The 17532-nt window shown below is 45.8% G+C and overlaps 1 protein-coding gene across 1 annotated transcript in view; it reads right to left on the bottom strand.

Annotated features, from left to right (window-relative positions):
* Nucleotides 1-17532, bottom strand: part of DSCAML1 (DS cell adhesion molecule like 1) — a 630702-nt gene that overhangs the window by 149526 nt on the left and 463644 nt on the right. Inside the window, exon 20 of the mRNA XM_086957025.1 lies at nt 10902-11041. Within this exon, the coding sequence (XP_086813151.1) occupies nt 10902-11041 (140 nt within the window). The remainder of the gene's footprint in view (nt 1-10901; nt 11042-17532) is intronic.

Genomic DNA, 17532 nt, shown 5'->3' with positions numbered 1-17532 from the left:
TTTCAACAGGTTCCATTTTAAGCCAGTCATTGATATGGTGTTGTTGGTAGTGGACAAGCTTTGAACTTGCATACGCCTCGCCTCTGGTCCTGCCATAGAATGGAAAGTTTCCTAGTAGAATAATGGAAAATGGTGTGAAGGAGCCTGTCGCACTCAAGAAAGAGGAAGCTTTTCATGCGACTCCTACCTTTGTGGACAATCTGGACTATTGATTGGTTAACCTTTGTTTACTCTGTGCATCATGGGAAAGCTAGTTTTTTTTAGTTTATTGCTGAAGACTGCTGGAAAGGAAATAAAGAAAGTAGAGCATAATCCTCACCTCAGTGTCCTTAATGGAATTGTAACTTTCCTTCATTGTCTAATGGGATTTTTTTCATTCTATCTACATACTATCACAAACGCATATCAGAGGCATTTCCTGAATTCGTTTTCGTTTAGGGATTGTTCACATATGGTTGCATTCCTGAGAATGGCACTGGTGTATGGACAGGCTGCGTTGCGTATGTGATGGAAAGTCAAACCAGTTGACGTTGCACGTGGCACATTTTATATCAAACAAAGGAAACCCTTTTTAAAACCAAATATATTTAAAACTGAAATTTAATAATTCTAGAACTGCTTTTTGTCCGTGTGCATATTAAATTACATCCTACTGTGCAATGCAGTCCAGTTTGTTACCTAAGCTAATATCTGTGAAAGGAAACTTGTAACCCATCTGGAATCCTGTCCTATGGTGATGTGACATTACCTAATTGTGGTGTACTCTTACTATTGCATTTGAACTTGTTTTACCTGTTTTTTTTGTTAAACTATGTTTTATTACTGTGGTTGTTATTGTATGACTTGCTGTTTATATAAACTGAATAAAGATTTTAAAGAAACTGCCGGTCCCCAAAAACGAGTGCCGGTGAGCTCCACTGGAAACCACTGGCTCAAATTAAGCACTGGAGATATGTGAGTCTCAGGATCTTCTACACACATTCTGAGGGGAGTTTGGGGCAGGGGTGTGGTTCGCCAACGTGTTAGCCACCGACCATCACAGACCTTTAAAGAACAGCAGGAGTGCAATCTCCATACATTCAAGGGTCGCAGATCCAAGGCAACAAGTCTACTAGGAATACGGGGCACTGTCCAACAGAAACAGGCACTCAAGGATGGCTGACCCTAAGAGTACAGACCCATACACTGCTGGGCCTCTTTTCCAACGCTACAACCCTATAACCGCCTCACGCCCCTTCCCCCAGGGTGCAGACTGGCGGAGTTTTCATAGTCAGACCCTAAGAAGAGGGACTCTCACTGTGGAGAATACTTTTTTTTTTTATTGCCTATGACAGATCAGACAAGTCGCCAGGAAAACAATATCAGTTCCCAGTGGGTTTTTACCAGTTTGGTTTGATGAAAAGATTATGTTGCCATGGAGACGGGAGGCTGAGGTATGGAAATGGATTGGAGACAGCGCTTCTGATAAGCTGCAATTTGCAAAGCGTAACTCCCCTCCTCCCCCCCACCCCTCCACACCATCCATCCCTCCTACCCTCCCTCACACTGGAACAACAAATTGATACATTTCTGCGTCCTCACCCCCTCCCCAGGCTTTTTAACTATTAATATGCACCGACACCAGGTTTTCTGGCCGACGCAATTTCTGTTCCAAAACCAGTGGGCACCAGGTCAGCAAAAGGGTGCGAAGGCCGGGGGCAGGGCTTCAGCTTCTCGACTGAATAGGTCTCCTTCCTGACAGGGCGTGCTTTCTAAAATGATATGATAGCAGGTCTCGGGTCGAGTCAGTCACGTAAGGTTCACACGAGCCGGTCCCTATGACATGAGGAGGCAGATGGAAGGTACTAAGTCCTTGCGAGAACTGGGGAGAGGTAGGCCCGTGTACTGGACAGCGCCTTATAGAGGGCTGGGGAAGTGTCAGTTGGTTGGGCAGTGCCTGTACAGGGTTGGGGGGAGTCATTCACACAGCACAGTGCCTCGATGGGGCTGTTGGAGCATCTTTCACAGACAGGGCTAGGAAGAGAGCTCGTGGGATACTTGGAGAGGACAGTGACCGCGTAGCGTCTCGGAAGGGTAGGAAGGAGTCAGTCACGTGGCGCACTTGGACAGTGTAGTGTCTCGTTAGGGGCTCGGGCAGCCAGGACAGCATCTTGGCGCGCATTGACGCCACAGGGAGGTGCGAAGAGCACAAGAAGCAAACAGAGGAGGAAAAAACACGATTTTTTTGGGGCGAGGGGGAATACAAAGAATGAATTAATAGTGAAAAGAAGACAGATCACAAGAAAGGAAATATAACAGTGAAGAAGAGGAAGGTAAGGAGGAAGAAAACAGTAAACATGACAGAATAGAAGAGAAAATAGAAAGAGCAGAGTGAAGTGATAAGTATTATTAAGAGAAAATTGTAGCGAAGGAAAGGAAACGGGCAAGAAAGAAGGAAGGGGAGAAATCCAAGGAATGTAGGAAAAGAGGCAGAAATAAGGAATCAAGGCGAGCGGGAATGAAGAGATCACGGGAGGGTGGTTGAGGGAGGTGAGTGAGATTGGTTAGGGAAGGAACTCATTAGTAAAATTAAACCAAGCAGGAAGGCATGAGGAAAGGTAAGAGTAGGAAACGGGTTTGATAAAGAATGGATGAGGAAGGACACAGCAAGAAAGGAAAGGGAGGTAAGAATGGGAGAGAGAAGAGGAATGGAGCAAATGGGAGTGACAAGCTTGAAAAGAGACGTGTAAGAGTGAGGGGGCGGAAGGGCATGAATGATTGACAGAAGGAAGACAATGAGACAAGGCTGGCGAGAAGGGAATGGGAGTAACAATGAAGATGAGGGAGCATTGGAAAGAGTGATGGAAGACACTGAATAGGAAAGAAAACTAGAAAGGAGTATAGAAATTAAGTTTAAATAGGGAAAGAAGTTTGGACGCAGGGGTACTTAAGAACATTGCAGCAGTTACAGTTGCACCAGAACCCAGGGGTATGAATGGTAAATTGCACTATAACTACAGCTTTTTTTCAGAAAAAAACAAACAAATGCCCTTTCCTGCTTGAATGAAAGCCCATGCCTTGCTAAGCCACTGGTTGTATAGTCGGATGGAAGGCAGGGGGTGGGAGAGAGAAGCATGTAAGTAGACAGGTGGGGATGGGGAGGGAAGGATGGGACAGTACGACAGAAAGTCTCCAGGGTGCGTTCGACCAAGGCACACTTTCGCTATCTGTCCATAGGTATGGTATCCATGACCTTGAGCCGACACCAGCCCAAGCTACGGGCGCGGAGCGCGCGAGCCTGCAATCTGCGGCGAATAAATGGGCCTCCTGCTGCGCCCTGCGCATCCCGCGCGCCGCAGGGCAGAGCAGCACGAGAGGCCACTGGAGCTAATGACAGCGCAGGGGACGGTCGCCGCCTAGCATTCAGTGTGAGACCATACGATTTAGAAAAACACACTTTCAAACATATAGGATTGCAATGTTGATCATTCACATAGAATCCACACAACACAATGTACGTTTAAACGTTACACTTTTAATTAGTAGGTTCAATATTCTTCAAGTATTGACCAGTAAACAGTGCCCCATGGGAGGGGGGGTGGGAAGTGCAAGGATACGTGAGGATTGGGAAACATCAATGGTAAAATAACACTCGTCAGTGGGGCCCAACTTATAATGAAACAATACGAAACGTGTTGGCTCTCATGTTCAGCCACATTAAACACATAAATGATAGTCAGCCTTAATAAACAACCTCACAACAAATAAACCACTTTGATCATTATCACAATGTGGACAGATGTGGGTGAAATAAAGTTCGTCGACCTTTCGACCCCTGATATTCTAGGGAAATTGAAACCCTTAGGCCGGGGTCTTCATCAGGACAAAAGCGGAGGAGACATGTATCCGTGGATCATTGGACTTCACGGTTCGATAGCTTCATGGTATTGTTGGGCCGTAGCTCCAAGTGAGCGAATATAAAATAGAATAGATGAAGAGTATTTTATATTCGCTCGCTTGGAGCTACGGCCCAACAATACCATGAAGCTATCAAACCGTGAAGTCAACTGATTCACGGATACATGTCCCCTCCGCTTTTGTTCTGATGAAGATCCCAGCCTAAGGGTTTCAATTTCCCTAGAATATCAGGGTTCGAAACGTCGACTAACTTTATTTCACCCACATCTGTCCACATTGTGATAATGATCAAAGTGGTTTATTTGTTGTGAGGTTGTTTATTAATGCTGACTATCATTTATGTGTTTAATGTGGCTGAACATGAGAGCCAACACGTTTCGTATTGTTTCATTATAAGTTGGGTCCCACTGACCAGTGTTATTTTACCATGGATGTTTCCCAATCCTCACGTATCCTTAAACTTCCCTTCCCCCATCCCCTGTGGCACTGTTTACTGGTCAATACTTGAAGAACATTGAACCTACTAATTAAAAGTGTAACCTTTAAACGCACATTGTGTTGTGTGTATTCTAGGTGAATTATCAACATTGCAATCCTATATGTTTGAAAGTGTGTTTTTCGAAATCGTACATTTTCTTTTGTGTCCTTCTATGGCCCTACACTGGGATCACATGTAACTGTACCACATAGAACCCAGACCCCAGTGACTTTCTTTGGGTACACCCCCTTTTCTATACCACTAGCATTCAGTGTGAGGCCCTTTGATATTCACAAACAAGTGAGGCAAGGACACCACTGGGACTGTTACTCCGAGTCTCCGTGCGAGGCACCTTCAGATTCAGGGGAAACTCACTCTAAGGTCGAGGCCCAGCCCTATCATATTAAGAACAGTGGGCCAGGGACAGCCATTCTCTATAGTACTCATTGCAAAGAACCTTCAGATTCAGGGCAGTGAACCAGGGACAGCCATTCTCTAGTACTCATTGCAAAGAATCTTCAGATTCAGGGCAGTGAACCAGGGGCATCCATTCTCTAGTACTCATTGCAAAGAATCTTCAGATTCAGGGCAGTGAACCAGGGGCAGCCATTCTCTAGTACTCATTGCAAAGAATCTTCAGATTCAGGGCAGTGAACCGGGGACAGCCATTCTCTATACTACTCATTGCAAAGAATCTTCAGATTCAGGGCAGTGAACCAGGGACAGCCATTCTCTATAGTACTCATTGCAAAGAATCTTCAGATTCAGGGCAGTGAACCAGGGACAGCCATTCTCTAGTACTCATTGCAAACAATCTTCAGATTCAGGGCAGTGAACCGGGGACAGCCATTCTCTATACTACTCATTGCAAAAAATCTTCAGATTCAGGGCAGTGAACCAGGGACAGCCATTCTCTGGTACTCATTGCAAAGAATCTTAGGATTCAGGGCAGTGAACCAGGGACAGCCATTCTCTAGTACTCATTGCAAAGAATCTTCAGATTCAGGGCAGTGAACCAGGGACAGCCATTCTCTAGTACTCATTGCAAAGAACCTTCAGATTCAGGGCAGTGAACCAGGGGCAGCCATTCTCTAGTACTCATTGCAAAGAATCTTCAGATTCAGGGCAGTGAACCAGGGGCAGCCATTCTCTAGTACTCATTGCAAAGAATCTTCAGATTCAGGGCAGTGAACCAGGGGCAGCCATTCTCTAGTACTCATTGCAAAGAATCTTCAGATTAAGGGCAGTGAACTAGGGGCAGCCATTCTCTAGTACCCATTGGAAAGAATCTTCAGATTCAGGACAGTGAACCAGGGACAGCCATTCTCTAATAGGCATTGCAAAGAATCTTCAGATTAAGGGCAGTGAACCAGGGAAAGCCATTCTCTATAGTACTCATTGCAAAGAATCTTTAGATTCAGGGCAGTGAACCAGGGACAGCCATTCTCTAGTACTCATTGCAAATAATCTTCAGATTCAGGGCAGTGAACCAGGGACAGCCATTCTCTATAGTACTCATTGCAAAGAATCTTCAGATTCAGGGCAGTGAACCAGGGGCAGCCATTCTCTAGTACTCATTGCAAAGAATCTTCAGATTCAGGGCAGTGAACCAGGGGCAGCCATTCTCTAGAACTCATCGCAAAGAATCTTCAGATTCAGGGCAGTGAACCAAGGACAGCCATTATCTAGTACTCATTGCAAAGAATCTTCAGATCCAGGGCAGTGAACCAGGGGCAGCCATTCTCTAGTACTCATTGCAAAGAATCTTCAGATTCAGGGCAGTGAACCAGGGACAGCCATTCTCTAGTACTCCTTGCAAAGAATCTTTCGATTCAGGGCAGTGAACCAGGGACAGCCATTCTCTATGGTACTCATTGCAAAGAATATTTCGATTCAGGGCAGTGAACCAGGGACAGCCATTCTCTATAGTACTCATTGCAAATAATCTTCAGATTAAGGGCAGTGAACCAGGGACAGCCATTCTCTATAGTACTCATTGCAAATAATATTTCGATTTAGGGCAGTGCACCAGGGACAGCCATTCTCTATAGTACTCATTGCAAATAATCTTTCGATTCAGGGCAGTGAACCAGGGACAGCCATTCTCTAGTACTCATTGCAAAGTATCTTCAGATTCAGGGCAGTTAACCAGGGACAGCCATTCTCTAGTACTCATTGCAAAGAATCTTCAGATTAAGGGCAGTGAACCAGGGACAGCCATTCTCTAGTACTCATTGCAAAGAAGCTTTCGGTTCAGGGCAGTGAACCAGGGACAGCCATTCTCTAGTACTCGTTGCAAAGAATCTTCAGATTCAGGGCAGTGAACCAGGGGCAGCCATTCTCTAGTACTCATTGCAAATAATCTTCAGATTCAGGGCAGTGAACCAGGGGCAGCCATTCTCTAGTACTCATTGCAAAGATTCTTCAGATTCAGGGCAGTGAACCAGGTCAGCCATTCTCTAGTACTCATTGCAAAGAATATTTCGATTCAGGGCAGTGAACCAGGGACAGCCATTCTCTATGATACTCATTGCAAAGAATATTTCGATTCAGGGCAGTGAACCAGGGACAGCCATTCTCTATAGTACTCATTGTAAATCTTCAGAGTAAGGGCAGTGAACCAGGGACAGCCATTCTCTAGTACTCATTGAAAAGAATCTTCAGATTCAGGGCAGTGAACCAGGGACAGCCATTCTCTATAGTACTCATTGCAAATAATATTTTGATTCAGGGCAGTGAACCAGGGACAGCCATTCTCTATAGTACTCATTGCAAATAATCTTTCGATTCAGGGCAGTGAACCAGGGAAAGCCATTCTCTATAGTACTCATTGCAAAGAATCTTTCGATTCAGGGCAGTGAACCAGGGACTGCCATTCTCTATAGTACTCATTGCAAAGAATCTTCAGATTAAGGGCAGTGAACCAGGGACAGCCATTCTCTAGTACTCATTGCAAAGAAGCTTTCGGTTCAGGGCAGTGAACCAGGGGCAGCCATTCTCTAGTACTCACTGCAAAGAATCTTCAGATTCAGGGCAGTGAACCATGGACAGCCATTCTCTAGTACTCATTGCAAATAATCTTTAGATTCAGGGCAGTGAACCAGGGACAGCCATTCTCTATAGTACTCATTGCAAAGAATCTTCAGATTCAGGGCAGTGAACCAGGGACAGCCATTCTCTAGTACTCATTGCAAATAATCTTCAGATTCAGGGCAGTGAACCAGGGGCAGCCATTCTCTAGTACTCATTGCAAAGAATCTTCAGATTCAGGACAGCGAACCAGGGGCAGCCATTCTCTAGAACTCATTGCAAAGAATCTTCAGATTCAGGGCAGTGAACCAAGGGCAGCCATTATCTAGTACTCATTGCAAAGAATCTTCAGATCCAGGGCAGTGAACCAGAGGCAGCCATTCTCTAGTACTCATTGCAAAGAATCTTTAGATTCAGGGCAGTGAACCAGGGGCAGCCATTCTCTAGTACTCATTGCAAAGAATCTTCAGATTCCGGGCAGTGAACCAGGGACAGCCATTCTCTAGTACTCATTGCAAAGAATCTTTCGATTCAGGGCAGTGAACCAGGGACAGCCATTCTCTATGGTACTCATTGCAAAGAATATTTCGATTCAGGGCAGTGAACCAGGGACAGCCATTCTCTATAGTACTCATTGAAAAGAATCTTCAGATTCAGGGCAGTGAACCAGGGACAGCCATTCTCTATAGTACTCATTGCAAATAATATTTCGATTCAGGGCAGTGAAACAGGGACAGCCATTCTCTATAGTACTCATTGCAAATAACGTTTCGATTCAGGGCAGTGAACCAGGGACAGCCATTCTCTAGTACTCATTGCAAAGTATCTTCAGATTCAGGGCAGTTAACCAGGGACAGCCATTGTCTAGTACTCATTGCAAAGAATCTTTCGATTCAGGGCAGTGAACCAGGGACTGCCATTCTCTATAGTACTCAATGCAAAGAATCTTCAGATTAAGGGCAGTGAACCAGGGACAGCCATTCTCTATAGTACTCATTGCAAAGAATCTTCAGATTAAGGGCAGTGAACCAGGGACAGACATTCTCTATAGTACTCATTGCAAAGAATCTTCAGATTCAGGGCAGTGAACCAGCGACAGCCATTCTCTATAGTACTCATTGCAAAGAATCTTTCGATTCAGGGCAGTGAACCAGGGACAGCCATTCTCTATAGTAGTCATTGCAAAGAATCTTCAGATTAAGGGCAGTGAACCAGGGACAGCCATTCTCTAGTACTCATTGCAAAGAAGCTTTCGGTTCAGGGCAGTGAACCAGGGACAGCCATTTTCTAGTACTCATTGCAAAGAATCTTCAGATTCAGGGCAGTGAACCAGGGGCAGCCATTCTCTAGTACTCATTGCAAAGAATCTTCAGATTCAGGGCAGTGAAGCAGGGACAGCCATTCTCTGGTACTCATTGCAAAGAATCTTCAGATTCAGGGCAGTGAACCAGGGGCAGCCATTCTCTAGTACTCATTGCAAAGAATCTTCAGATTCAGGGCAGTGAATCGGGGCAGCCATTCTCTAGAACTCATTGCAAAGAATCTTCATATTCAGGGCAGTGAACCAGGGGCAGCCATTCTCTAGTACTCATTGCAAAGAATCTTCAGATTCAGGGCAGTGAACCAGGGACAGCCATTCTCTGGTACTCATTGCAAAGTATCTTCAGATATAGGGCAGTTAACCAGGGACAGCCATTCTCTAGTACTCATTGCAAAGAATCTTCAGATTCAGGGCAGTGAACCAGGGACAACCATTCTCTATAGTACTCATCACAAAGAATCTTTCGATTGAGGGCAGTGAACCAGGGACAGCCATTCTCTACAGTACTCATTGCAAAGAATCTTCAGATTAAGGGCAGTGAACCAGGGACAGCCATTCTCTATAGTACTCATTGCAAAGAATCTTCAGATTCAGGGCAGTGAACCAGGGACAGCCATTCTCTATAGTACTCATTGCAAAGAATCTTTTGATTCAGGGCAGTGAACCAGGGACAGCCATTCTCTATAGTACTCATTGCAAAGAATCTTTCCATTCAGGGCAGTGAACCAGGGACTGCCATTCTCTATAGTACTCATTGCAAAGAATCTTCAGATTAAGGGCAGTGAACCAGGGACAGCCATTCTCTAGTACTCATTGCAAAGAAGCTTTCGGTTCAGGGCAGTGAACCAGGGACAGCCATTGTCTAGTACTCATTGCAAAGAATCTTCAGATTCAGGGCAGTGAACCAGGGACAGCCATTCTCTGGTACTCATTGCAAATAATCTTCAGATTCAGGGCAGTGAACCAGGGGCAGCCATTCTCTAGTACTCATTGCAAAGAATCTTCATAATCAGGGCAGTGAACCAGGGGCAGCCATTCTCTAGTACTCATTGCAAAGAATCTTCAGATTCAGGGCAGTGAACCAGGGGTAGCCATTCTCTTGTACTCATTGCAAAGAATCTTCAGATTCAGGGCAGTGAACCAGGGGCAGCCATTCTCTAGTACTCATTGCAAATAATCTTCAGATTCAGGGCAGTGAACCAGGGACAGCCATTCTCTATAGTACTCATCGCAAAGAATCTTTCGATTGAGGGCAGTGAACCAGGGACAGCCATTCTCTACAGTACTCATTGCAAAGAATCTTTAGATTAAGGGCAGTGAACCAGGGACAGCCATTCTCTATAGTACTCATTGCAAAGAATCTTCAGATTCAGGGCAGTGAACCAGGGACAGCCATTCTCTATAGTACTAATTGCAAAGAATCTTTCGATTCAGGGCAGTGAACCAGGGACACCCATTCTCTATAGTACTCATTGCAAAGAATCTTTCGATTCAGGGCAGTGAACCAGGGACAGCCATTCTCTATAGTACTCATTGCAAAGAATCTTTCCATTCAGGGCAGTGAACCAGGGACTGCCATTCTCTATAGTACTCATTGCAAAGAATCTTCAGATTAAGGGCAGTGAACCAGGGACAGCCATTCTCTAGTACTCATTGCAAAGAAGCTTTCGGTTCAGGGCAGTGAACCAGGGGCAGCCATTTTCTCATACTCATTGCAAAGAATCTTCAGATTCAGGGCAGTGAACCAGGGACAGCCATTCTCTGGTACTCATTGCAAAGAATCTTCAGATTCAGGGCAGTGAACCAGGGGCAGCCATTCTCTAGTACTCATTGCAAAGAATCTTCAGATTCAGGGCAGTGAACCAGGGGCAGCCATTCTCTAGTACTCATTGCAAATAATCTTCAGATTCAGGGCAGTGAACCAGGGACAGCCATTCTCTAGTACTCATTGCAAAGAATCTTCAGATTCAGGGCAGTGAACCAGGGACAGCGCAGGGGGCAGTCACTCCTTAGTACGCAATAGGCCGAGTTCCTTTTATATCCAGAAGTCAGCCAGGGACAGCCCCTCTTTAGTACTGGGGGCGAGGCACCTTCAGATTCAAGACAATGTACTAGGGGCGAGTTCAATCGCCTGAAAACACCACAACTCCGATCCGCCCCGTGTATCCCACTTACCGGCTGCCCGGACCCCGGGCTGGAGCAGAAGATGGTGTACTTGCGAATTATGCCGTTGGGCTTGGTGGGGGGCAGCCATGAGACCACCACACTGCTGGACGAAGAAGGAACCGCTTTGATGCCCGCAGGAGGACCTGGAACTGGAGAAGAAAGGACAAGAATGATGCACAGGAAGGAGCAGTGACCAGAAAGAATAAGCATTGGCAAAGCCAGTAGGTCTCCCCTATACAAGAGCTATTGGCAATGTGGATTGTACACCAGCGTGGCTGCTGTTCAGCATGACTAAAAGTTAGTGGCGTGGAGTGTTCTAGAATTGAGTGAAGGGAGTAAAGTGTCAAAGGCTGGATTTGAGGAGTAGAGTGTCATAGAGTGGAGTGGGGGAGTAGTGTGTCAGAGTTGAGTAGAGGGGAGTAGAGTTCAGTGGCCGAGTGTCAGACTGCAGAGTGGAGTGATGTAGAGTGCAGTTGTTTTGAATGGAGTGAAAAAGGGTGGGTGTATTGAGGTACAGTAGGTTGGATTGGGTGGCATGAATTGGAGTGTGTGGATGGGGCGGATTGGATGTGGTGTATTGAAGTGGGGTGGATTGGTTTGGGGTGGATGGATTTGATTGGGGTGAGGAATATTGGATTAGAGTATGGTGGTTTGGACTGGGGTGAATTAAGGTGGAGTTGAGGGGATGGAGATTGGATTGCGCTGGAGCGGATGGACTGCAGTGAGGTGGATTCAAGTGGGTTGGAGTGGGTGGATTGGATTGGAGGGAGTTGGGAGAAACGAACTGGGGTTGAATGAATTGGATTTGGGTAGAGTGGGGTGAATTTGAGTAGGGTGGATTGGAGTAGGGTGGATTGGAGTGGGGTGGACTGGATGGGGTGGGTTAGACTGGAGTGGGGTGGAATGGAGTGGGGTGCACTGGAGAGGGGTGGAATGAGTGGGGTGGACTGATGTGGGTTGAATTGGACAGGTGTGGGTAGGGTGGATTGGAGTGGAGTAGATTGGACTGCAATGGGATAGACTGGATTGGAATGAGGTGGATTGGTTTTCGTGGTGTGGACTGCATTGGGGTGGATTGGATTGCAGCGGGGTGAACCGGAGTAGGGTGGATTGTATTGGGGTGGGGTGGATTGGACTGGAAGAGAATGGGGTGGAGCGGGGTAGATTGGATTTGGCTGGATTGAGGTGGACTGAATTCGGGTGGGGTGGGTTGGACTGGATTTGGGTGAGGAGAATTGGAATGGAGTGGGGTGGATTGGAGTGGGTCATATTGTTTTGGATTGGAGTGGGACAGATTGGAGTGGGGCAGTTTGTTTTGGACAGAAGTGGGGCAGATTGGGGTGGGGTAGATTGTTTTGGATTGAGAGGGGCAGATTGTTTTGGTTTTGAGTGGGGTGGGTTAGATTGGAGCATGGTAGATTGGATTTGGGTGGATTGGATTGATGTGGGGTGGATTGGATTGGAGTGGGGTGAATCCGGATAGAGTGGGGCAAACTGGATTGGGGCAGATTGTTTTGGAGGGTGGGCATATTGATGTGGGACAACCTGGGGTGGGTTGGAGTGGGCCAATTGTTTTGCATTGGAGTGGGTAGATTGTTTTGAATTGGAGTGGTGCAGATTGTTTTGGATTAAAGTGGGGCAGGTTGGAGGGTAGAAGATTGACGTGGGGCAGATTGTTTTGGATTTGGGTGGGGCGAATTGGAGTGAGGCAGAATGGAATGGGGTGGAGTGGGAGGATTGGAGTGTGGTGAATTGGAGTGTGGCAGATTGGATTGGGGTGAGTGATTTGGATATGAGTGGGGTGGATTGGATTGGTCTGGGGTGCACTAAATTGAGTGGAGCAGATTGGAGTGGGGTGGGATGGATTGGATTGACATGTAATGGACTGGGGCAGATTGGGCTGGGGATAAATTGGGGTATACTGCAGGAATATGTGTTAAAGCGTCATTTCAGAAATAACACATAAGAAAGAAACAATGTTGCTTTGCAATTAATAATAATTATCCTAATTTTTTGCGAACAGAGCCCACAAGCAAAAACAAAAGGAAACGTGAGTGCTACATGAGAAAAGACGACTTGGCAAAATAAAAAAAAAGTTAACTATAGCCTTCTGTTTGCAAGGCACTAAAAGTTAACCAGAACAAAATAGTACCCTCAATACAGTTGGGAGCAGCGGAAGGGCACTGATTAAGTAGAGTCAAACTGTGCTTGGTCCCTGCTCCACAGAGAGGAACAGACATTATTTTAGGCCTGCCTTGATGAATTATGAGGCTGTAAAGAAGAGTGCCAGGCAATCCAACAAATGGTAAGCAACGGGCGGGCTTCAAGCGAGACTCATGCGCTAGTGCATGCTGTCGCAGGCTCAACCCTAAAAAAGTGAAAAGTCTGGGAAACCCAATAAACCCTTGTAGGCTTGGGCAATGAATAATTAAAGGTAAAGACTGTCTACAAGGGATTTTGTTTTTGAAAATATATTTTTGATTATTAAAATCTATTAAATGAGCAAGTCATGTAAGAACTAACTCCAAGGTGTCTAACGACAACAACAATAAATGTAAGTTGGTAATACAAAGCACAAGGGAAATCCTAATTATATAAAAATAATGTATCCTTTTAAATATAAAAAATGAACATACAAAAGGAACACATCAGCAAAAATGTCATTAAAAGATGTAAAAACAAATTAGTCAAACAGTTCATAACATACATCAACTCCCAACATAATCACAAAGCAACTGTTCTCCAATAGAGAGAAGACGTTACTAACAAGACACTGAATTTCTATGGGGTTGATGAGAAAGTCGACGTTTCGGTCTTTGTGGCGTCAATCCGTTAGACCATCATCAGAACAATTGTTTTTTGCAAAGAAAAAGACCCTTCTATGTTGGATAAAGCCTGGAAAAGGCATACACATTGAATGTGGCCAGACAATTAGGACCGTGCTACAGTCACTGAGGAACAATCCAGAAATATATTGCAAGTAGAGACTCAGCATAAATGGCAGTGTACTCTTGAAAACATCGTTTTTCAGATTTAGTGAATGGGCGGTGTCATAGAGAGCGGCATCTATCGCAAGAAAATCACCTCGCCTCGATTTTCAGCAACTCACAGACCACTTCTTTAGACTTGGACATACCACCAATGCCCTCAGATGGACAGTCATCGAACAGATCCCTGTCCACCCTACAGACAACGAGAAGCAGCTATTGTCCAAAGAACAACGCTTTATCTACAGATTGTCTACCCACACGGAGGGACTGAATGATAATATTCAGTGGAATAGCCTCAGCAGATGAGGCCCCCCTTCTGTCAACACCTGACACATCATTTCCACTCTTGCAGTGACAACTTGCCAACAGGGCCCACGCAGGGCCAGGGATGACCATGCCCTGTTACATGTCCCAACACCAAACATCCTCAGTGCGACGTACTGGCTCTAACACCTAGGGGGTGACCAACTCACTCATAGGCCCTTATCTAAATGCGCTAAACCATCACTCCATGGGACAACATCAAATCCCGCCCACTGATGCCCTGAGAACCTTACTGCACCCGGCAGGGCACTTAAACTCCACGGCCCGCCTGGACCCACTACACTGTGCCAGGGTATACACACTCAGCGATGTCCTTTACCTGAAGAACCTTTGTATCCCCCATGTGTAATCCCCCTGCACATTCCCATGAGCCCCCACACAGTGGCTTCATCACCTCCATTTATGGCAGGGCCAATATGCAGCACATTAGTGTACTCTACCTCCTCAGCCCCACCTAGTTGCCGCTTTACATCTAAATAGAGAGGGCACCCCTCCATTATAGTTCACAGATGGAGCGAGACTCCCCTAAATGAGTTAGCACTCCCCTAGACAACTGCACATTTGCACGCGCATGTTAGCAATTTAGACTTTCAATTGCACTATGAAAATAAATAGAGAGAGCGCTACATACACTTGCATGGGAGTCTTTCTTCTATTTCCTCTACTACAGGCATCTCCTCGAGACAACAGGAAGCTGAACACGCCTGGTGACACGTGCCCAGGCCAGAACACCTGACACAGCTAACAAGCAACAGGCATTTAAGCGCTCTCCACACTGAAGCTCACTTCCCACAGAGCCTCTGCCCGGACAACAGGTTCATTGCGGGTCCAGCGACATCGCGTAGTAAGTACCTGAACTCGACTCTGCTAACGGTACAGCCACCATTCATGCTGCCCCAGGCTGTGTTTGTGTGTGCATCCTTTTACCGTTACCTTGTTGGGTGCAGACAACCCCCCTCCCCCAACAGCCTTTTTCCTTCCCCCCCCCCAATTTAGAGTGCACATGGTCCTGGCCCCTGGCTGAGCTCCATGCTGAGTTGTTCGCTAAAATCAGGTGTAAGCAACTCTATTTAATGTTTCTTATTCCTTCACCACTGTTTACGCCAACTGTGGTCACACTACTTAGGCCTAACTTCACATATATTAACGCATAATGTGAGACCGGCCACACTTTCACTACCCGCCACTGATGCCAACACTGCCGCCTTGTCCGTGGTCACCTCTAGGCACCCGACGCGGCCTCACTAAATGCTTTTAGCCTGCTACAAGGAGCGTTTACTTAAATGTTATGTCTGTCCTTTTTTACCCCCTACAGGTACAACTCGAGAGGAAACACCTCTTGCACATATAAGCACCGTAGCGTGTGCTTTACACACAGGGCACTGACAAACTCATACTAACCCCTGTTACACCCTACACATATAAGGTCCTGACGAAAGCCAGTAGAAGAAAAGGCCGGCTGAAACTAGTTGACCGGGCAGGACGTCGGAGGCCATAAGCCTACTGTGCAGGTCCGGTAGCCTTTGAATTATTGACTGCCTGGGGCCCACCATTAAAAAAGTCTTTGGGACACCCAGGACAGTATTTTAAACCTCACTCAGAGCACACTCAGAGCACCCTCACAAACCAAAAAAACCTGCACCGCAGTAGTAATCTGGCGTCGAAGCACACCTGAGGTACACTTGGTACCTCGGGTGGCGCCCGATGATGAAGAATGCCACCAACTAGGTTGGTGGGTGAGGGCCTTCATAAAACCTAATGGTTTTCCTCCACCCGCAGACATACACACAATTTAAACCAGAGCTAGTTCTCATTGATTGCTAACATATAAGCTGGGGAAACAGAATAACCTCTCTAGTTTTCCTCTCTCTCTTTTTGATTACAACAAAATATACAATCCTCCATCATTGCTAGCAGGGACACGTAGCTCAGGTTTATAAAGTCCAGGTAATAACCAGTAGCATAACAATTATGCCATGGGCTCTGTAGCAAGCAAGAAAAATGCCCCTTTAACTGAATTTGTGATAAAAACAATGCAGGAATTTACATGGCTCAATTGTCCCTGGTGCCACTACATCTGCTGCACCAATGCTACTCCTCTGGTAAAAGCATCAGCTCATGCACACTACATGAAAACAGTGAGCTGGTGCCTCTAAAATAAAATGCTACAATTAGTATTGTGCAGATATGTAGCTTCCATTAGTGCAGCAAGTGTAGTGTACTGGGGTGAATGTATGACATTGTTTTGCATTCTGTCCACCAACTGTTGTTTTTGCACCAGGGCCAGAGGGGCTTCACTGAATGCTGATTTTTTTGTATTTCACAGTTCAAACAGTAGCTAAGGGGCCCATTTTATTCCTTGTGCTAGGGTAACCAGATTGTTAAACTGCAATAACCAGGACATATTGCTAAAACAGAAGAAGGACTACAACTTCACGTCAACCGAAGGGCAAAATGACAGCACTCATCAACATAGAAAGACACACAACAAGACACTAAGGAAATAAATAAAATGTAATGTTTAAAGCCAGTATCTTATCAGTTAATTAAATTGCTTTCTATTAACAGCTGATAGTTCTGCTTTAAGAATACATACAAACGAGCATCCCATTGTTTTGATTCGACCCTCTTGGAAAACTAAGACATGAGTAAAATTAGCAGGAATCTGTTGGAACCACTGGTGGAAAACCGGGGCTGTCCCAGTAAATCCAGGACGCCTGGTCACCCTAACTAGAGCCCATGCCAGACTGGCTACTCTAATGGTTCTGTGCATAAAAGTAAATTCATCGGGCATTCTAAGATACTGGGAGCAACAAAATCAACAATAATGCTAACAATCTGAGATATTCAACTCTTAGCGTTCAATACTGAAGCCCTTAGAGCCCAAAGGGTGTTGCGCGCCTTATGTGACGTATTAATGCAAACGCTTCCGCGTGTATAAGAACTGTGCATTTTTGTATTTTAAGGAGACTATCATACTTTAGGTGACGTTTGCTGCATGATTTAGATGACAAGCATTTCAGGGCTGGACTCGTCAGCCGGGCCTGAGCACTGGTGCACTAAGAATGATCAGGCTGATCTTTATCCACGAGTGGAATGGCTTGGCAAAGAACAGCAGAAGCTGCCCTTGCAGGAGCATCAGCTGTCCATTTGTAAACACGAACAATGCCCAGAGCAACATACAAAACATTAATACCAAGCCTCCGAGCCATGCCCTTCAACGCTGAACAATGTCAATTAGTGCACAGCCTTGTATAAAAAACACTTCAATCAGAGAATCCACTGCTGCCTGTATGCTCCTGTAGCCACCGCCCCCATCTTCGAAA

This window comes from Lissotriton vulgaris, chromosome 2_1 (genome assembly GCF_964263255.1).
Source record: "Lissotriton vulgaris chromosome 2_1, aLisVul1.2, whole genome shotgun sequence".
Taxonomy (NCBI): domain Eukaryota; kingdom Metazoa; phylum Chordata; class Amphibia; order Caudata; family Salamandridae; genus Lissotriton; species Lissotriton vulgaris.
This window is presented reverse-complemented; position numbering and strand designations above follow the sequence as displayed.